Source organism: Bos mutus, chromosome 26, assembly GCF_027580195.1.
Source record: "Bos mutus isolate GX-2022 chromosome 26, NWIPB_WYAK_1.1, whole genome shotgun sequence".
Taxonomy (NCBI): domain Eukaryota; kingdom Metazoa; phylum Chordata; class Mammalia; order Artiodactyla; family Bovidae; genus Bos; species Bos mutus.
In genome coordinates this window covers 29,475,554-29,497,646 of record NC_091642.1, presented here as the reverse complement: position 1 = coordinate 29,497,646, position 22,093 = coordinate 29,475,554, and the positions used below count along the sequence as shown (strand labels likewise).

The 22,093-nt window shown below is 42.4% G+C and overlaps 1 protein-coding gene across 8 annotated transcripts in view; it reads left to right on the top strand.

The window, feature by feature from the left end:
- Positions 1–13,174: 13,174 nt before the first annotated feature.
- The window catches only part of BTRC (beta-transducin repeat containing E3 ubiquitin protein ligase), a 174,628-nt gene continuing 165,709 nt past the window's right edge, over positions 13,175–22,093 (top strand). For 4 of the 8 annotated variants that reach the window (XM_070363965.1, XM_070363963.1, XM_070363962.1 and 1 more), the window contains exons 1-2: positions 13,175–13,344; positions 18,263–18,370. In XM_070363965.1, coding sequence (XP_070220066.1) covers positions 13,297–13,344; positions 18,263–18,370 — 156 coding nt within the window. In that variant the 5' untranslated portion in view covers positions 13,175–13,296. The remainder of the gene's footprint in view (positions 13,345–18,262; positions 18,371–22,093) is intronic. The other 4 variants (XM_070363967.1, XM_005888093.2, XM_005888092.3 and 1 more) reach the window with 1 other exon arrangement.

Genomic DNA, 22,093 nt, shown 5'->3' with positions numbered 1-22,093 from the left:
TCTTTTAAATGTAATTTTTATTTAAGTGTATTATACATACAGAAAAGTGCTCAGGATAATAAGGTTACAGCTCAATGAATTTTTCCAAAGTGTATATACCCGTGTAGCCAGCATGAAGTCTTTCTCTCTCTTTTTAAACACAAATTTGACTCTAAATAGCACTGAAGGGTAATTTAAGTCTTTAGTCTCTTAAAGGGACAGCAGGAAAGGGAAATTCCACCATATATCATTCCTTAAAACCTGATTGTAGAAGCTTCTCACCACCAAAATCTCTCTGCCTTCTTCCCTTCCTTTCACAAGTATTTATTCGGCACCTACCATATTATGTGCTGGGTCCATAATGATGAACAAGATATCCCTGGGTCCTGCTTTCATGGCACTAAAAGTCTCACAAGGGAGACAAATGAGACACAGAAAGGAAACAATAAATTGTGGACTTCCCTGGCGGTCCAGGGAAGTGGTTAAGAATCTGCCTGCCAATGCAGAGGACACCGGTTTGATCCCCGGTCTGGGAAGATGCCACATACCATGGGGCAACTAAGCCCGTGGGCTGCAACTACTGAAGCCCGCTTGCCCTGGAGCCTGAACTCTGCAACACGAGAAGCCACTGCAAGGAGAAACCCACGCACCACAATCAGAGAGGAGCCCCTACTCACTCAACTAGAGAAGGCCTGTGTGCAGCTGCAGAGACCCTGAGCGGCCGAAAATAATAAAGAAAATGTACATTAATTTAAAACATTATAAATTGCGACAATTGCTCTGAAGGGATTAACTGGGTGCTCTGGTGCCTGGAGGGTGAGGAGGTGAGGCAGGGGAGGAGGAAAGAGGAGTTTCTGAACAAACTATGAATGAAAAGGGCAGAATGTGAAGGCAAGGGCAAAGGCCCTGAGGTGGGACACACCTTGGATCAGGGCAGGAATTCTTTCCTTTCTCTTGGTGACCTCTCCAGCTCTCTCCTCCCATCTTTACAAATCTCTTCTTTTCCACCAGAAGCTTTCTACCTTGTCTGCCTCTTTTTATAGGAACAATCTACCATTTTCTCTCTTATAGCATAATAAGTGTTCATCAACCCAAACCCTGACTGTTTAGTGACGTAGAGAAGGGGGGAAGAATGTGAACTTGAACTTCAATTTTTTTTTTCTTTTTCTGGTTCCAGAAATGTTTGAACAGGATTTATCCACCTACTCTTTGGAATCAACTCGCAGTCATCCTGTTGTCCCTGAACTAAGTCTACAGGAAGCCTCTGAGTTGCCTCCTTTCTCTGGTTTCTCACAGTTATCTCTGGGAGAGTCACAGAGGAGTTCTGTTCAGGAACTCAGAGGTTTAGAATCAAGAAGTCTCATCAGTAGTTTTGGCAGCTACACTGTTTTGTTTCTGAGCTAACGCTGCCATCAACGATAGCCCTAGCATTAAAGGCAGGGGGCAGTACAGACTGTGCCCCAAACGATTTGGTTGCGAGCCCTTCTAACAACGATGACTCGAATGAGAGTGTTACAAGCACAAAGAAACCTGAGGATTCCAGAGCAGCCCTCTGGCTCTGTCGTCTGCTTTCTTCCTGCCCATGTCAGTGTGAGGCCTCTGCACCCTCTGACCCTAGAGGGAGGCAGAGCAAGTCCTTCTTCTAGTCTCTTCTCTCCTTTTCCACCTCCACCCCCCAGCCTATCCTCAGATCCTCTTACAATCCTGCCTGCCATGATCTCTCAGTTATCACTGGGAGACTCATCTTTGAAGGACTCCCTCAGTCAGACTCGCTGACAGGTGACTGAAGTGGGGAGAATGTTGGGAGGTGAGCCCTCATAACAAAGTAATTAGATCTTTCAAAAGCCCAGCTTTACAGACCTTTTCGCTTCTCCAGTATTGGGTGATAGAGCACCTCCTTCTGTTAACTTCAATGTCCTGGAGAAGGTGAGTTAAATGAAAAACAAACAAAAAACTGTTCTTCCATACAGAGATCCAAGTTAAGGCCTCAAAGCCAAGTCTTGGTATACACATTTTTTATGTCCTCTTTGTGTTCCAGTCCTTGACAAAATCCTGTCCAGTTTTTATCATCATTATCACCACCATCTAACACTGACCGAGTTCCTATCATAAGCTAGGGCCTGGGCAAACTGCTTTATGTGCATCTTTTCCTCCTGGTCCCACTAAACCTGGACTGCTAAGCCTGACCGTGACAGTGATTCTCAGGGTCAACCTCCAGGGCTATGAATGAGGCAGACCCTCAGACTAGCACTGGCACCAGCAGGGAGAACCAGGGAACTGGGGGATAAAGTTTAGATGCCTTGCCCTCTGACGCTTGGGACATGATTGGGACAGTTTTCTGACAGACACTGGAGAGTAGTAGCATTTGGTCATGTGTCCACTTAACAACTACGAGGAAGATATTAGCTTGGGATAGTGGAATTCCCACCTCTGGGAAATGACAGCAGCCAGATAAAGACATCATCTGCTCGAAGGAATGGTAGTGATGGGATCTGGACAAAGGCCAGTTGAAGAGAAAACAACCCATACAAACCTTAAAATCTATAAAACGAGGGAGGGTCAAATAGTGTCTAACAAATTTAAGCAAAGAAATAAAGGAATTACAGCATGAAAATCTGATTAATATCTGAAGCTGGGAAAAATATTCAATAAACACATACACTATCTTCTTATAACCAAATGAATACTCTTTTTGTCTGTTCTGGACAAAGGTTCCTGATTTGGATACTATTGTTAGTAAATACCAGGCCACCTGACCTGCCCCTTGAGAAATCTGTATGCAGGTCAGGAAGCAAGCAACAGTTAGAACTGGACATGGAACAACAGACTGGTTCCAAATAGGAAAAGGAGTACGTCGAGGCTGTATATTGTCACCCTGCTTATTTAACTTATATGCAGAGTACATCATGAGAAATGTTGGGCTGGATGAAGCACAAGCTGGAATCAAGATTTCCAGGAGAAATATCAATAACCTCAGATATGCAGATGACACTACACTTATGGCAGAAAGCGAAGAAGAACTAAAGAGCCTCTTGATGAAAGTGAAAGAGAAGAGTGAAAAAGTTGGCTTAAAAACTTAACATTCAGAAAACTAAGATCATGGCATCTGGTCCCATCACTTCATAGCAAATAGATGGGGAAACAGTGGCAGATTTTATTTTGGGGGGCTCCAAAATCACTGCAGATGGTGACTGCAGCCATGAAATTAAAAGACGCTTACTCCTTGGAAGGAAAGATATGACCAACCTAGACAGCATATTCAAAATCAGAGACATTACTTTGCCAACAAAGGTCCATCTAGTCAAAGCTCTGGTTTTTCCAGTAGTCATGTATGGATGTGAGAGTTGAACTATAAAGAAAGCTGAGGACTGAAGAATTGATGCTTCTGAACTGTGGTGTTGGAGAAGATTCCTGAGAGTCCCTTAGACTGCAAGGAGATCAGTCCTGAATGTTCATTGGAAGGACTGATGTTGAAGCTGAAACTCCAATGCTTTGGCTACCTGATTCAAAGAACTGACTCATTGGAAAAACCCTGATGCTGGGAAAGATTGAAGGCAGGAGGAGAAGGGGAAGACAGAGGATGAGATGGTTGGGTGGCATCGCCGACTCAATGGACATGAGTTTGGGTAAACTCCGGGAGTTGGTGATGGACAGGGAAGCCTGGCGTGCTGCAGTCCATGGGGTCGCAAAGAGTTGGATATGACTGAGTGACTGAACTGAACTGTTAATAAATGCATTTAGACTGTGGGTTAGACTACCTGCAGGAGAATCTGTATTAGTTATCTATTGCCACATAACAAATAACTCTCCAATTTAACAGCTTAAAGTAACAGTAATTATTTATTATCTCATAGGGGTCAGGAATTTGAACAGTTTATCTGAGTGCTCTACCCAGCATCTCATGAGGTTGTGTTCAAGATGTGGGCTAGGTTTGCAATAACCTGAAAGCTTAACTGTGACTGTTGGATCTGCTCTAAGACGGCTTGCAAATGTTATTGGCTATTTGGTGCTGACTGTTGGCAGAAGGCTTCAGTTTCTTGCTCTATGGACCTCTCCATAGGGCTGCCTGGGGTTCCTTATAATTAAATGCCTTATTTATCCCAGAGCAAGTACTCCAAGTGAGTAAGGCAGACCCACAGTATTTTGTATAACCTAGCCTTGGGAGTCACCCTCCATCATTTCTGCAATATCTCATTGGTTACATAAATCAGTCCTATTCATTATAGGAGGGGTGTGAATACCAGGAGGCAAGAATTATTGGGGGTCATCTTGGAGGTAGTCACCACCATACCTTTGTTCTCACAGCGTTCTATTTAAACCATTCACTTCAGACTGGGACTTGAACCCATGGGTGTCAGGACTCAAACCCAGTCAAAACCTTACTGGAGACTCTAGCCCACAGTCTTTTAATTAGAATCACTTACCTGATGTCTGGACTTACTGAGGCTCAGATTCTATGTGTCTCAGCACAGAAGGAATTCAGTTAGAGGCAAAGTGAGAAGCAAGAAATAGATTTATTAATATAGCATTCTTACAAGAAATGCAAGCAGGCAGGTGAGGAAGCTCTACCTTGAGGATTAAGTGGGCTACAGTTTAATAGTCAAAGGAAAGGGAGAGGGGAAAAGACTGCCTTTTTCGAGTAGATATCAGGCTTACATCACTAGCTCTTCCTCTGTATCAGGCAGGAGAACGTCTGACTCTATGAGGTCAAATGAGGACTGTCATATTGCTGCTGTTGTTGTTTAGTTGCTAAGTCATGTCTGACTCTTTTGTGACCCCATGGACTGTAGCCTGGTAGGCTCTTCTGTCCATGGGATTTCCAAGGCAAGAATACTGGAGTGGGTTGCCATTTCCTTCTCCAGAGGACCTTCCTGACCCAGGGATTGCTTCCAGGTCTCCTGCATTTCGGGCAGATTCTTTACCATCTGAGCCACCACGGAAGCCCCTCTATAGTTAGACAAGCTTGCTTCATTCCACGAGGTTCCAATAACTTTCTTGAGTGATTAATTTACAATGGTCTCCCAAAGTTTCCCAGGTTTCCCTCTCTATTTATAGACTCCTACTGAGCCTTCTACAGCTATCTGAATATCTATCCTATTTTATCCCTATCACTATCAGGGGCACACAATTACAATTTGCCCCATTCCTGATGATGCTCACTGGGTTTTTTTTTTGGGGGGGGGATACTATGTCTTGTGCAGGATCTTAGTTCGCCCATCAGGGGTCAAACCTGTGCCCCCTGCATTGGAAGTGTGGAGTCTGAACCACTGGATGGCCAGAGAATTCTTGATGTTCACCTTGATCGCTTGCTTTATGTCTGCCTGACTTCCCCACTGTGAAGTTACTCTTTTCTTTTTCGAATCATTAAGTATATCGGGAGTCATATCTCCATTATTCTTTGAGTACTTCCTTGTGTTCTGGCACAAAATTTTCTAGCTTCATGTTGATTTTACCTTGTCCTAGCCCTGGAATTAGCTATTTCCCCAAGGAACACTAATTCCTTTTAGTGGAGAATGGTATTTAGAAGCGAAGATCTGGATGCTAAGTCTAGTTACTATTATTGGGTATTGCTGCTCCAGGGCTTCCCTGGTAGCTCAAATAGTAATGAATCTGCTTGCAATGCAGGAGACCCTGGTTCGATTCCTGGGTTGGGAAGATCCCCTGGAGGAGGGCATGGCAACACACTCCAGTATTCTTGGGCTTCCCTGGTGGCTCAGTTGGTAAAGAATCCACCTCCAATTCGGGAGACCCTGGTTTGATTCCTGAGTTGGGAAGATCTCCTGGAGGAGGGCATGGTAACCCACTCCAGTATTCTTGCCTGGAGAATCCCCATGACCAGAGCAGCCTGCTGGGCTACCGACCATGGGGTCGCAAAGAGTAGGACATGACTGAGCAACTAAGCACAACACAGCAGCATTGTTGCTCCAAGACCCTCACAGTGGGCAGAGCTAGGGATGTGTGTATACAATGTCTCCCTTCACTGCTACTAGCTTCTTCCTCCACATGGAAGCCCTTACCATATCAGTTGGGCTCCAACACCCCATGCCAGATCATCTCTCAGCATAGACACCAACTTTGTTCTGTCCTGTGTAATAGTTTTAAGACTAAATTGTTCAGGAAGAAGGTCCAAACTGAGCCCATCTTGATTGTATATGCAAATTATATGAAATTTAGAGCTATTAATTGTTAACATTTATTGAGTACTTACTACATGCCAGGTGATGTTCTAAGGATTTTCCATGAATCCTCAGGCCAGCCCAATGAGATAGGAACTATTATGGTCCCCATTTTGCTGGTAAGGAATAAAGAGGTTAAGTAATTGCCCAAGGTCACATGGTTACTGGACTTCTAGAACATATCCTTAAAAAGGAGGAGGTATCTTGTGTCCTTCACAGCATTTCCCTGATGTAGGCCTGGAACACAGATACTGTACTGCTAGATATCCTCTGGGGACAAATTGCCCCCAGCTGAGAACCACTGGTCTAGAAAAACAGTAATTGAATCTAAGTAAAGCTGCTTCTTGATTGTTTGTGCTAATGAATGAAAGAAAGGGGATAAACGTAATCCAGAAGGGCATAAAGAAGTCTCTTTTCTCTGTGTGGCAGAGATTGCTGGTTGCCTATTCCAACATCCATTATAAAGACATTTCTTCAACCTTTCTCCTCCAGCTCTGTACCCCACCTGCTTTTGTACCCATACTCTCTCCCTCCATTTCTGTCACTGAAGGATAATCCTTGCATCTGGATTTCACTATATCTTCTTAGACCCTCCTATTTCTACCTCTGACCACAGTGCTATCTCTCCTCTTCTTCCCTGGATAGCCATATATCTTGCAAGAAGAGACTCAGCAGTCTCCATTTCCTCACCTTTCCTCTTCAGCTCACTGCAGTGTGGCATCTGCCTCCCCCCATGATCCACACTTGCCAGGTTTTCCTCCTGTCTCTCTGGTCACTTCTTGGGCTCTTATTGCTGGCTCTTCTTCTGCTCATCCTGTAAATCTTAACGTTCTTCAGAATTTCATCCTGGACCTACTATTCTTCACACTGCTTGCAGTTTTCCTGCATGACTTCATCCTTTCCTTCAATTGCCACCTATATGTTGAAGATCCCTATCTATAGTCCAGGACTTTCTTTCCAGTGTCAGTTCTGAATATCCAACTGGCTATTTGATGTTTGAATCCATGTAGAAGTCTCACAGGTATCTTGAAGCAATCTGTCTAAAAAAAGAAAAAAAAACATAAAAACTGATTATCTTTCCACTAACTGTTGTTCCTTCTTTTCTGTTCCCTGTCTCAAAAAATAGCACTCCTCATTCATCCTGTTTCCTGAACCAGATACCTAGAAGTCATCTTTGACACATCCTTTTAACATCATCCACGACATATCTCCATTATGTCCTACAGATTCTATCTCTTCAACATCCCTGGAATCTATCTGCTTTCTTTTTTCATCACCTCCATCATCAGACCTCCATCATTCCTCCCAGGAAGATTTCAGCAACCTCATGATTCTTTTTCCAGTCTCCAGCTACAAGAGATTTTCTAAAATTACAAATCGGGCCATGCTGCAGCCCTGCTTAAAAAAATGTTCAGTAGTTTCTTGCAGCCCTCACAATGAAGTCCAAATTCCTTAATCTGGCATCTAACCTGGAGTGAAAGTCAAGATATTTTATAGTTGCTAAGGCACAGGCACTGACCCCAGTTAGAAAGGATCTCAGCCGGTTCACCTGGCAGTGTCTGTTGGCTGAACAGCTCGCCTACGGAGCCCCGTGCTATTGTCTTCTGCACTCTCGTCTAGTGCCACTCTTCTTCTAAGCCACCCTAATCTTGTTTTGGTTCTCAGACTGCATCATCAAATGCAACTTGAGACTTCCCTGATGGTCCAGTGGTTAAAAATCCACCTGCCAGGGCTTCCCTGGTGGCTCAATGATAAAGAATCTGCCTGCCAGTGCAGGAGACATGGGTTTGATCCCTGGTCCGGGAAGATCCCACATGGTTTGGAGCAACTAAGCCCACATATCGCAACTATTGTGCCTGTGTTGTAGATGGGGAGCCGAAACTACGGAGCTCATGTGCCACAACTACTGAAGCTAGAGCCCCTGCTCCATAACAAGAAAAGTCACTGCAATCAGAAGCCGGAGCATCACAACAAAGAGTAGCCCCTACTTGCTGCAACTAGAGAAAGCCTGTGTGCAGCAAGGAAGACCCAGAATGGCCAAAAATAAATAATAAATAAAAATTAAAAAAAATGCAACTTTGCCTGAAATGCTCTTTTTAGCAGCTTTACCATCACCCCACCCCATCCCCACTCCACAGAGCTGCCCTGAAAGGGATTGACTGCTCTATCCAGAAAAGAATGGCTTTGGCCTGTGGCAGTGGGCATGTCTGTTGAGGGAACCCACACTCTTAATGATTCCTTCTATTTAGGCACAAAAGCATATAGCCTCAGTGGGGTTAGCAAACTTTCCTAAATAGAGAACTGATTGTTGATCTTTTATGAGGACAAGGAAGTAAGATGATGGTGGAGACAGGAAGGGGACATTCTTTATTTAGCTCCAAGCTAAAACAGTATCTTTCCTGCCAACTGAAATACAAATAACCTTCCCACCTCCACAGGACCTCTTGACCTAGGATTAAGCCTATCAGATATTCAAGTAGTTGATGGATATTTAGTCAGTTGATCACTTTGCTTCCATTCAGCTTTGAGCTTTGATTGGCTGTTCTTAGGGATTCCCTTGTAGCTCAGTTGGTAAAGAATCTGCCTGCAATGCAGGAGACCTCGGTTTGATTCCTGGTTGGGAAAGATCCCCTGGAGAAGGAAATGGCAACCCACTCTAGTATTCTTGCCTGAAGAATCCCATGGACAGAGGAACCTTGGAAAACAGAGGATTGTGGTGGTGATGGGGGGGGAATTGTTGAGTAATTCTAGATTTTGGAAGGCAAGGTAGGCTTAGAGGGGAATCTGGATAGCAGAGGTCAGCAAGAAGGCACTGAGCAAGCATCCAGACTCCAAGGCAGCCGTCTCAAATCTGGCTGCAGATCAGAACCACCTGGGGACCTTCTAAAATTACCATTGCCAAGGGCTTCAGTTCAGTTCAGTTCAGTTGCTCAGTCGTGTCCGACTCTTTGGGACCCCATGAACTGCAGCACACCAGGCTTCCCTGTCCATCACCAACTCCCAGAGTCCACCCAAACCCATGTCCATTGTGTTGGTGATGCCATCCAGCCATCTCATCTTCTGTCATCCCCTTCTCCTCCCGCCCTCAATCTTTCCCAGCATCAGGGTCTTTTCAAATGAGTCAGCTCTCCACATCCACAGACTTATTAAATTAAGGGTAAAGCTTGGCCACCATTATTTTTTTATAAAGTTCCTCAAATGACTCTTATTTGCAATTAGGGTTGAGAGCGCAATGGCAATGGGATGAACAGAAAGCACAGACATGTGTAGATTATTTCTAGCTCTGTCCTGCTATGTGTTATAAGTACAGACTGCAGAGGGTTAGAAGGGCTGAGTAGTTTAACTAAGGGCATGATCCTTATGGGTTGGAGGTTGCCCAAAGTAAAATATACAGACTGGCAAAATAAAAGGGGGGCTGGTAGTTTGGTAACCCTGAGTGTGGTAGTGTGATGAGGTGTACACTGTCCTGGTGTTTCGGTACTGCAGTTTGGCTCTACATAGCCCAATTAATGGAGAAGGCAATGGCAACCCACTCCAGTACTCTTGCCTGGGAAATCCCATGGATGGAGGAGCCTGGTAGGCTACAGTCCATGGGGTTGCAAAGAGTCAGATACGACTGAGTGACTTCACTTTCACTTTTCACTTTCATGCATTAGAGAAGGAAATGGCAACCCACTCCAGTATTCTTTTGTGGAGAATCCCAGGGATGGGAGCCTGGTGGGCTGCTGTCTATGGGGTCGCACAGAGTCGGACACGACTGACGTGACTTAGCAGCAGTAGCAGCAGCCCAGTTAAGTGTCCTTAATAGCCTACGAACCAGCAAATACGGTCTTAAGTGCGTATTCCCAAATACATTCTCATTCATGGAAGAATGTAGGAAGTTGATCACTGCAGTGTTATTGGGAACGGAGTCTTTTTATTTGTTTATTTAGCTGCACTGGGTCTTAGCTGAAGCATGTAAATTCTTTAGTTGTGGCATATGGGATCCAGTTCCTTGACCAGGGATCAAACCCAGACCCACTGCATTAGGAGCATGGAGCTTTATCCAATGGACCACCAAGGAAGTCCTGGGAACTGGAGTCTTTTCTGGAAGAGTAAATGGGTAGAATGTGGGGAATACACACCATTAGACTATTCAGTTAGAAGCATCATGTTTGATGTACATAGCAATGTAAATGGATTGTAAAACCACAGGTACTGGGTGAAGAAAGTATGAAACACAATGAGACACATAACAATATTACATTTGTGAATTTAAAATTTAACATGCAAAACAATATCTATTTTGCAAAAACTGTACAAACCAAAAGAATGACAATCTCATTGGGCAATATTTTCACACTCCTCTATGGATAACAAGGGCTTCCCTGGTGGCTCAGTTAGTAAAGAATCTGCCTGTAATGCAAGAGACCTGGGGTTCAATCCCTGACTTGGAAAGATCACCTGAAGAAGGGAATGGCTGCCCACTCCAGTATTCTTGCTGGAGAATTCCATGGACAGAGGAGCCTGGCAGGCTACAGTCCATGGGGTCATAAAAGAGTCAGACACAACTGAGTAACTAATACCTAAAGTAAAATAAAACAAATGACTTCTCAACAGAATTTTACAGTAAAGGATGTTAACCTCCCACCCAAACTGAACTCTCCTAGACAATCCTGCCTCTATATTTTCAGACAACATGGTCATCCTGCCTCTGTTTCCTCTGTCAAGACAGCTCTGATTACTAGAAAGCATGAATCTGAGTCCTGTGTCATTACAGTGTAGTTCATTGAAAATAGCACAGGCCTTGCAGTCAAGCAGATGGGGTTAGAATCCTGATGTAATTTGCTGGGTGACTTGATCAAGTTACTTATCTCCTCTTAGTCTCACTTACTTCATCTGTAAATTAGGGATAATAATACCTGCTTTACAAAGTTACCCTATATTAGAAATTATGAATATAAGATACCTAGTCACAAAGAGCTAATAAAGTGACAGCTGTTATCATCATCACCACCATCACTATTATTATCCCATCCAGTGGGCCTACTTTACCCTATAGAGCTATATACATATGCCTTTCAATACTTTAACGGAGAAGGCAGTGGCACCCCACTCCAGTACTCTTGCCTGGAAAATCCCATGGATGGAGGAGCCTGGTAGGCTGCAGTCCATGGGGTCGCTAAGAGTCGGATATGACTGAACGACTTCACTTTCACTTTTCACTTTCATGCATTGGAGAAGGAAATGGCAACCCACTCCAGTGTTCTTGCCTGGAGAATCCCAGGGACAGGGGAGCCTGATGGGCTGCCGTCTATGGGGTCGCTCAGAGTCGGACACGACTGAAGCGACTTAGCACTTAGCACTTCAATACTTTAAAATACTTGAATTTATTTGCCATGTTATTCCTAAGTGCTCTTTTTTCAGAGTAGTCATTTATTTGGTTATCTTGTCCTTGGCTGCGCTCCTGCATAAGATGTTTACAGAACACGGTGCCCATAACTGAACAAAGTGCTCCAGGTGTGGTCTTAGGGCTTCAAAACAGAGTAAAATCATAAAACTGTATTCCCCAGACACTACTCTCTTCAAGCTGCCTAACTTTCAAACTTTAGCTTTTACGGCAACCATATCACATACTGCCTATGAAAAGTTGCAGGTAGTTTTCACATGAATAAATTTTGAGTCTTCATTTTGCAATAGTAGTAGTAGAACTTAAATTTTTTTTTTTTTAATTTATTTATTTGGCTGCACTGGGTCTTAGTTGTGGCACCTGGAATCTTTGATCTTCGTTACAGCATGTGAACTCTTAGTTGGGGCATTTAGGATCTAGTTCCCTGACCAGGGATGGTAACTGGGCTCAGTGCACTGGGAGTGGGGAGTCTTAGCCACTGGACCACCAGGGAAGTCCCTTAAAAAAAAAAAAAAAAAAATTCCAGAGTTAAACTTTTAATTAACTTTATTATATATTAGGTAATGTGCTGAGTTCTGAGGACATAGGAATGAGTAGGACAAAGTATCAACATACTAGAAATGTAAGTTCCGTGAGACCAGGTCTATTGTGTTCACTACTGAATCCCCATCTCTTGGGCACAATTATCTGCACACGGTTATATGTGCTGTTTGTTGAATGAACAAATGAATAAGATTTACAGTGGAAGATTTCCCTATAAACGAAAAGCTATTTCCCTATTTTATGAACTCAGATATTTTGTACAAGCCTGTCATCTTTAGCACAACCCTAGTGTTTTCGCATTTTACGGTAAGCTGATTTCCAAAATAAATTCGTACAGTCCCCTTTAAGGCCAAACTAAATATTACATGCTTTATTTGCTGGATGGCCATTATATCCCACTATTAAAGACCTTTTGGAAGTACCCATTTAACATCTCAGGGTTAGCAGTAGCCGGCGATGGTTTCCGAGTGCTAAACACCCGAGAATTTTCTGAGTCGAGTTCTATTAGACCCTGACCTATAGTGGGTTAGAATAAGGTGGAAGTGTGGCGCGATGACTTAGGAGGACCTTGAAACTCTGCAATTCAGCATGAAGCTACTGCTAGGTGCCCATAGGTCCAGCGTCTCAGTCGAAATCCGTCCCTCAGACGCCAGACATAGGAATTTGGGGGGCGTCCAGTTCTCTAGAACAACAGTTAGGGAGGCCCTAACGTCTCTGTCCTCTCACAGCTTTTTCCAGTATTTGGGCTACAGGTGAGGCACTGGTCGCCATCTTGATATCAATTGCCCGGCAAGTCGCCACTGGCGTCTCTCGGTAACCACGGAGACACCGATGCCCCTCCCGTTTCTCAGCTCTAGAGGCTGCAAACTACGATTCCCATACGCTGATCGTCTCTACTTGACGGTCAGTTGTCTAGATTTGGCTTGGGAGACACCGCGACCCTACCGCAGTGAACCGCGGGAGTTGCAGTTCGCGGTGTGGCGTCACGTTTTGCTTCAGGAAGCTCCAGAACCACAAATCCCGTGAGCCAGCGGGTAACACGCATGCGCAAAGGACACCTTGTCTTCCCTGGCCCCCCCCTGCCAGTTCCTGAGAGGTAAGAGGGCGGAGGAAAGGAAGAGGAGGCGGGATCCGGGCGCTGCGTTGGCTGCGGCCTGGCACCAAGGGGGCGGCCCCGGCGGAGTGCAGACCCAGTGGCCCCTGGCGATTATGGACCCGGCCGAGGCGGTGCTGCAGGAAAAAGCGCTCAAGTTTATGGTGAGGAGAAGGTGCAGGCCGGGGAACTGTGGAGGCGGTGCGTTGGCGGCGTCCCTGAGGCTCGGGCCTGGGCTGCCTGCCCGTTGGAGGAGGGCGCAGCGAGACCCTGGGCCGAGGCCGGCGGCGGGGGCGGCTGGAGGGACGGGACGGGAGCTTCTGGGAGGTAGGAGGGGTTGCGGAGAGGACCCGGGGGTGGGGGCAGCAGCTCCGCCATCTTGTGGATGAGAGGCCAAGTGACAGCGGGAGCCTAATCGGGGAGGGGTCTCTGGGGCGCGCGGGGCCCTGGAGAGTAAGGGGCGTAGGGACAGTTACTGAAGAGCTGAGGAGGCCAGGAGGAGAGACGCCGTGAGGCCGCTGGCAGGGCCTTGCCGGTGTGAGGGTTACGGGTGAGGCCCTGGAGAAGAGGTTCATTCAGTAGTGGGGAAGGGGAACGCTGGACAGTGGGAGGAAAGATACTGGGAGTGGGAGGTGGGTGGGCAAAACGGGCAAGGCTGGATGCGGATGAATCTAAGGTAGAGCAGAGAGAGGACTGGTGGGAGACTTGCAGTCTTGTAGAGTGAGATGGGAAAGAGAGCCTTTGACTTCAGGGTACAATCCCAGCTTGGCCAAACTAATGTTGACAAACTCTGGGAAGAACTAGGCCTTACTTAGGAAGGAAAGGACTGGGGACAGGGATCTAGGGCTGTGATGACAGTCTTTGGGAAAGGGAAAAGGTTGAATAGATGCCAGAATTACAGGTATCAGGAAAGGGTATACACCCTCTAGTTTGAAAGAAGACAGAAGAGGTTCACTGGTTAGGGAAATCCAGGTACAGGAGATTAGGGGCGAAATTAATATCTAATAGTGTAAACCAAAGCTTAATGCATTATCGTAGAGACAGTAAAATGTGGAGACCAGGTGCAGTATCACTTTCTGGGAATGGAAAGGCTATGCAGATTAGCATCCAAAGACCCATAAGAAGTAATAAGATCACTGGAGAAATTCAGGAGATAAAAGGGGGAATGCAGATAGTGGAGAATAATAGATGTCAGGGTTAGTAGTTACTTAGGAGTTTTAGGTTGAAGTTTTAATCCTTGGGAGTCTAGTTCTTTAACTTTGTATCATGCTTTTCTTTTTTTGATATGTGTATGTTTAGCACATTTGTATAGCTATTTGATGCATTTAATCTGATGCTTCATTTGTATATCCCAGATGTAAAACCAGACTTTGTGGTTACAGCTAAAGAATGATGGGATGCATAGACTTCTTTCTGTCTTAACTGGTGTCCATAGGGACCATTGATATTATTTGCAGTCTGTTTGCTTTTTCAGAAGTAATTGTAACCTGTCACTCCAAATCTTTATTTCTGTTGTTAGATAGTTGTTTTGTGTCCTTGCCTTAGATACCAAAACAAATGTAAACAAACCATGAACACTAACCTAATTGAATTTAGGGTTTAAACTGCTGCATTTACAAGAATATAATTTAAGAGTCTGGTCAAATTTACTATAACTTTATTTATTTTGTATTAGTGCTTTCTAAAATGCCTAACTAACGTTCAAGTGTATCTTTAACAAAATACTATTAGACCTGAAGAAAGATCTTGAGTTTCTGCCCAGTGTTGAAATTCTAAAATATTAAGAGGCTTCGAAATTGTTTTGGACTTCAGAAGTGAGACGAAGTTGCTTTGTATGTACAGCCACCTTCTAGATTTAAGTAAGAAAAGTGACAGCTGCTTATTTTTGTTTTTCTGCTTAGAGGTTGACTCAATCCTAATCTTGACACATGTCAGATTTATGGAATAATGTGGTTTTAACAGATCATAAAGGGACCTTATGAGATCATCTTCTTTACTCCCTGATAGACCTCAGCCTAGGAACATTTTCAACCAATTGATCTCTGCTTTGTACCAGTGAGTTGTTTTGATAATGGTCTCCTGATTGAGTTAAAGTTAGAGCTAGAGATGGCCATGAGTAGTTTGAAGCTTTTGGGACACCACACATTATTAAATGTTGAGTCAGTTTCCATAAGGAGAAACCAATTTTTCTTCAATTTTAGTTACTTTCATTTTTGACCTTGCCTGCTGTTAATGGCTGCTGTTTGCGAGAAGGCCAACTGGAAAAGGGTCACCAAGAATGACACCTTAATAACTGAAACGGAATGGAGAGTTAAAGATTTGGTGTTCTTTTTCAGCTCAGTGCTGTGCTTAGTTGCTCAGTTGTATCTGATTCTTTGAGACTCCATGGATTATAGTCCCCCAGGCTCCTCTGTCCATGGGGATTCTCCAGGCAAGAATTCTGAAGTGGGTTGCCATTTCCTTCTCCAGAGGATCTTCTCAACTCAGGGATTGAACCCAGGTCTCCCGCATTGCAGGCGGATCCTTTACCATCTGAGCCACCAGGGAAGCGCTTTTCACCTCAGTAACAGTCTTATTATGAATCTAAGTCACAACCTGCCTTTGGTCCCATTTACCCTGTTATGTTTGTTTACTTAGTCATTTGAGATAGGAAGATATTTTATTTGTGCTTGCACCTGGTAATTAATGCACAGTACACATGGAAAAGACTATCCTTTTAATCATATTGAAATTTTTATATAGTATTTGGCTTTATTTTGTCCTATCCTTTCCCTCAATTCTGAGGTGTGAATGACAATTTTTGTATAGGATGCCCTGATTTCTACAGTTTAAGAAAATATAAAATTTTGTTTAAAATAACATGAAATGGATATTCTCTTTTATGAATTTTGCTCATTACTGTATTGATGTAGTAATTTGATTAATTTTTATAATAAAACCTTATCAGTGAGACCGATTCAGATTTGACCATAATTCACACATGGTCTAGACTTAAACTTTATCTTTGACTATCTGTACTATATCTATATCTGTCTATCCTTCTGTATTTTATCTATTTATATGACAAGTTGAAGGATGGATTTGAAATTTATTTTTAAGTGGACAGGATAAACTGGTCTCAGGATCTTAGAACTAGGGAAATTTGACACATGGATGAAATAATTTCAGGATGTATAGAATAGTTTTTTTTATTGATAGATAAGTGAAACAGTGTAAAGGTTAACTTGCTGTGTAACAAACATAAATCTTTCATTGATTGGTGCATTTTCTGTTTCGCTTGGTGTTGGCTGGAATGTTCAAAATGGCCACAGTCTCTCATGGCTGGCCCAAAATGGCCAGTTTCTCACGTTGGCCACTGTCTGCAAGTTCAGCTAGCACCAAGGCCTTCTTGTCCTCCTTTCTCCACATGGCCTTCTTTTGGATTTCCTTAAAGCATGGTGTCTGGGTTCTAAGAAGGGGAGCATTCCAGGAGATAAGAAATAGAAGCCAGCCAATTCTCTTAAGTCCTAGGTTTGGAAGTTGAGAATGTTGTTATGGTCAGAGACAGTAAAGGCTGGCCCAGAGTCAGAAGGAGGGAAAATAATCTCTCCCTGTAGACAAAAAGAGTAGCATGCAGGAACAGAGAGAAGGAAATTGCTGGGGGCCAGGACCTTTTGAGTCTGGCTACCATAGATGCTGTTCTAGTTGGATGCTCAGGCTGAAAATACAGATGGGATCAGCCACATTTGTGGCTATTAACACTTGGAATGCTTTGGAGACATCTCATTTTTGAGATTAATTTCCTAAAAAACTATTGTGATCTCCTGCATGACTTGTCTTAATAATGTTACTGTAGAGATAATACTGGATGAATTGATATGATTCAGGAACTTTTATTTGCTTGAGAACTATATATATCTAAAAACAAGAAATTGCATTTTAAAATAAGTATTCAGATTTTTCACTGTGATGGACTTTTTTTTAAATCAGATTGATTACCAGCTGGTTGGATAACATTTGAAGCTAGTTCTTAGTTTGTCAGAGTTTCTGTATATTAATCTCTCTTGCATGTATGCTCAGCAATTCTTTGCGACCCCATGGACTTCAGCCCACCAGTATTTTCTGTCCATGAAATTTTCCAGGAAAGAAGCCTGGAATGGGTTGCCATTTCCTACTCCAGGGGATCTTCTTGGCCTAGGGATCAAGCTTGCCTCTCCTGTGTCGCTTGCATTGCCAAGTGGATTCTTACCTGTTCTCAATTTAAATTAGCCTTCAGTTTCTTTTCTGAATACTCTTATATAGGCATTGGAGTATGAAATTACAAATTAATGATAATTCTTTGTGCTCATTTTCTTGATTCATGTTTATGATAGATGTACATAGTAAGTTACTGGAAGTGAATTACTAAATGTGGAGTAAAATTTCTACTTTGAATGAATGCCAGAAATTTTTTATTGCTAAATTAGAAAGTGAACTTTCAAAGGAGACTACTTATTATTCTATATTATTTATGTATTGTTTAAATCCTTAAGGAAGGAAGCAGTTAAGAATTTTTTTCCCTTTCTAAAGGGAAATGAGACATGATGTAAGATTTTGATCATGTATAGATAAAATTATTTGTGGTAAATGGCATTACAATTTATAAAAAGAAGAAATAAAGAAAAAATAATCTTTGTGGTATAAAATATTTTAAGATACCATGTGCTTTCTAGCAGTATTTTAATATAGCATGAAAGTGCTTTCTAAATGTTTATAATAAGAATTCATTGTGGATGAAGTAGTAAATATTTGCCAGTGTTTAACAGTCTTGGTCACTATAAAGAAAACTGCCTTCTTCATAAATCAAATCCATCATCCTAACATCAGCAGTGGAGGAGGGAGACCATCTCTATGGGAGAGGTCCACCTGATCTTACCACTTCAACTAGTATTCTACTAGATTCACCTTGTGCTGAGGGAATTATCACTGGATAATTTCCTTTAGTTTTCTGAAGTCTGATTGAAACTAAACTAGAACATTTTATAGAAGACTCAGAGATAGCAACAGTGGACTAGATACTGAGAGTAATGTTGAACTAAGAATGTGATTTGTTCTCTGGGGCAGTACCATACCACCATAGTTCCTGGATTGCCTTTGTACGTGGCCAGGGTGGGGATGAGGAGCAGAGGAGCAAAAGTCACAGAACTGGGAGAGAATTCCTGGCTGCTTAAGGTAAACATTTTGAGTTGGAATTTTTTCTTGATTTCTTTCTCCTTTCTGAGATTTGGCTCTCCCTTCAGGTACATTTGTCTTCCTATTCCCAGGCTTGTGACCTGATTCTGTCTGTGTCGATTATAGGATAAACATGGTAGAAATGGGAGGGTTTTGTTTGTTTATTTTTCTTTGTTTTTGAAAAATATGATCAGCTATGAATAGCTAATATGTATTTATTTAGTGTTTACTAGTTGCTGTTCTAAATTCTTTACATATACTGTTGTTTAATTTAATCCTCCCAATAATTCTGTAAGGTAGATTCAGTACTATTGTTGCTCCCATATTTGGATAAGGAAACTGATTCCAGAGAGGTTAAGTAACTTGTGCAAAGTCACTCTGCTTAGCAAGAAGCCTGAGATCAAATCCTGGCAGTCTGACTTGAGACCTACACTGTATTTCATCCTTGAGGCTCAGAGAAACCGTGGAATATGATGGCATATTTCTTTCCTGGCCAAATGGGCCAGAGTGGAGAATTACTGTCCGGATTTATATACAGATTTTCTGATGATTTGAATTATTAGGAAATGAAGTTGCCACAGTATCATTGTATCGATTGCTATTGCTGAGTGATAAAACCCCACAATATGTCATGGCAGTATAATGATAGATATTTATTCTCAAGAACATGTGGGTTTGCTGAACATTGGATGACATAGGCTGAATTTTGTTGGGTTTCTCTGGATTTGGCTGCTCACTCAGGACTGTTTCACATATTTTTCTGAGACTGAGACTGAAGAGACAGTGACTTCCCAGGCTGAGCTGTCCTCATAGCTATAGTAGAGGCGCAAGAGAGCAAGACCACTGGTTCAGATTCCTTTCAGTCATTGGTTGTATGGTACCTGCTGATATTCCATTAACCAAAGTAAGTCACAGGGTCAAGTGAGGAGGTGGGAAAGTATACGTTGCCCATAGAAGGAGTGGAAGAGAGAGCAACTTGCACAATAATCTACTATGGTAATAATAGTCTATAATAATCTAATATACTCGATTTGTAGAAGAATGGTAAAATGCTTACTCTTACAACTACTGTGCTGGTGCTATTCTGACTAGCACTTTCTCATTTTGGTTGCCGAATGACACCTAATGTAGTGTGTCTCTCTGTATTATGTTATGTAGAAAAAAAAAGTGTTAAAAGAAATAATCAGAAGGCAGTGGCACCCCACTCCAGTACTCTTGCCTGGAAAATCCCATGGACGGAGGAGCCTAGTAGGCTGCAGTCCATGGGGTAGCTAAGAGTCAGACACCACTGAGCAACTTCACTTCACTCTTGCAACCCAACCACACCTTTGGCCAAGGCCCTCCCCTTGAGCCCCTCGCCTTTGGCCCAGAATGCTCTCCCGCACCCCTCGAGCCCTGTCCCTTCCTCGGCCTAGGCTCTTCCCGGTGTCCAGTGTATTGTCTACCACGCAGCCCGAGTTTGTAATAAAGCAGAGACTGGGAAAAAAAAAAAAAAAGAAGTAATCAGAATCTTGACTTTAATCCACAGTGATAACCTGAAAAGTTCATCAGTATCACAATACTATTTTTCTGTACTTGGGAAAGATAAGGTTGATGTGGCTCCAACAGCATTTGTAACAGAAGTTGAACTGTAACAGAATTTGAACCAAGGTCATACATAGCGCCTTAGCAACTCCCTTGGTGCTAGGTTTAGAGCTCTTAATAACCCCTTCTCTGCACCTACTCTTAGGGGAGCAAGGATATTTTCTGATGTCTGGAAGACTTTCAGGCTTTCTCTGAAAAATTGTGGAAACAGAGTTGTAGCGTGTGGATAATGTTTTTGCAGCATGGATGCATAAATCCTTGTACCTCTCAGGAAGTATGACACTAAACTGTTAATGTGGTTACTTGTGAAATGGTGGATTATGGGTAATATTTCAAAATATTTAATGGCATCTGAAGATCTATTAGGAAACACACAGCACAAAAAGCATTACTTAGTTGTTTTTCTTTTTCCTACGTTCCTTAATGTTTTCTACATTTTGACAGTGAATATGTATTGTTTTTAATCAGATAAATTAAAACTTAATATATTTAATGTTTATGTTTAAACTTTAAAAAATGTATATGTTTATAAAACAAGTACCCCAAACGAAGACCTGCACTTTGTCATGGAGCGCAGTGTAGCAGGTGTACTGGCCAGTGGACTGGCAGTGATGGCTTGAATAGACATCTCACTCACCTCATTTTGTTAACTGAAAAGTCTTAACTGTTGGACTTGCCTACTTAATAAGGATCTTTCTCTCTCCCATTCCATACCCCCAAGCTCATTTTAAATTGTAAACTTCCATGAATATGTTAACACAATTGATAAATTATATTACTTAAACCACTGTATGTATCTAAAGTTTTCACTGGAAGTTTAGAACTCTGTGGTTCTCAACTGTGTTGAAGCACTGCATTTTCCTGTTTAGAAGTACTTGGCAAAAAGTTGACAACTGGAAATGAGGCCATGGTAGTTGGCCTGCACCATGACTTGATAAAAATATAAACATAATCTGAGTGCAAAACATTATGTTACGTGTGGAGGGAGGTGGTTATGGGGGCAGGAGGAGATGAAGACACAAAGTTAAGTAAAACGTCTGTCTTCTCTAGAACTTCACAGTTGGTTGAGAAGACAAGCATTTATAAATCTCTCTTAAGGCACACTTTGGTAAGTGCCAAAGTAGAGGCGCAAAGTGCTATAGAATTTAAGGGAGGGGAAATTAGCCTTAACTGGAAAGAGCTTTGGAAGGTTTGAAGAAGAAAGCTTCATATTGGGTCTTGTGGAATATATAGATTTTGCAGACTTGTTTCTGAAGTGGCTGTTCCAAGAACAGGGAGTAGTTTGGGTAAAGGCCAGAAGATCAGGAGATGGTCAGCACAGTGAGTAGATACACGTGATTTGAACATAAGGTGCATAGCAGACAAGAAGGAAAAGATAAACTGGGAGGCTAGGGAGTTTCGATTGAATCCAGTTTGTAGTCAAGAATAATATTCTAGTGTACTTGGTATATGTCTGTATAAGGTTTTGCTGAAGTAAAATAAATACACTTTTTAAAGAAATCATAAGAATACAGTCCATTGAATTTTTACACAGTGGTCACTTCTGCATAACAATTATCTAATACCTATAGATTAGTTTTTGCCTTTACTGATATTTAACTTCATATAAGTAGAATCTTTCCAGTGTATATACTAGTCTGGCATCTTTTGTCCCTCATAAGAAGATTCATTCAGGTTACCTTAAGTGTAGTGTGTTCATTCTTGTTGCTCTGTAGTGTTCTGCTGTGTTAATTCAGTTCAGTTATTTAGCCATTCTCTTGTTGATGGACGTTTGGGTTATTTCCAGTTTTTGGCTACTGTGAGTAATCTTGTACATGTCTTTTCTTGAAAATATGTACATATTTCTGTTGGGTATATACCTAGAAGTGGAATTGCTGGATCATAGGGTATTTTTATCTTTACTAGATTCTGTGAATTTTTTCCATTTGATACTTTCTGCAGCACCATATGACAGTTGCAGTTGCTGTACATTCTTGTAACATTCACTTGCTGTTGTCTCTCTCCACTTTAGCCATACTAGTAGGTGAATGATATTGTCAGACTTTTAATTTGCATTTCTTTAATAGCTGCTGTAGTCAAGTACCTAAAAAATTATTTAAGAAGGTTCTTAACTTTTTTAAGTTTATTGGCTGTTCAGAT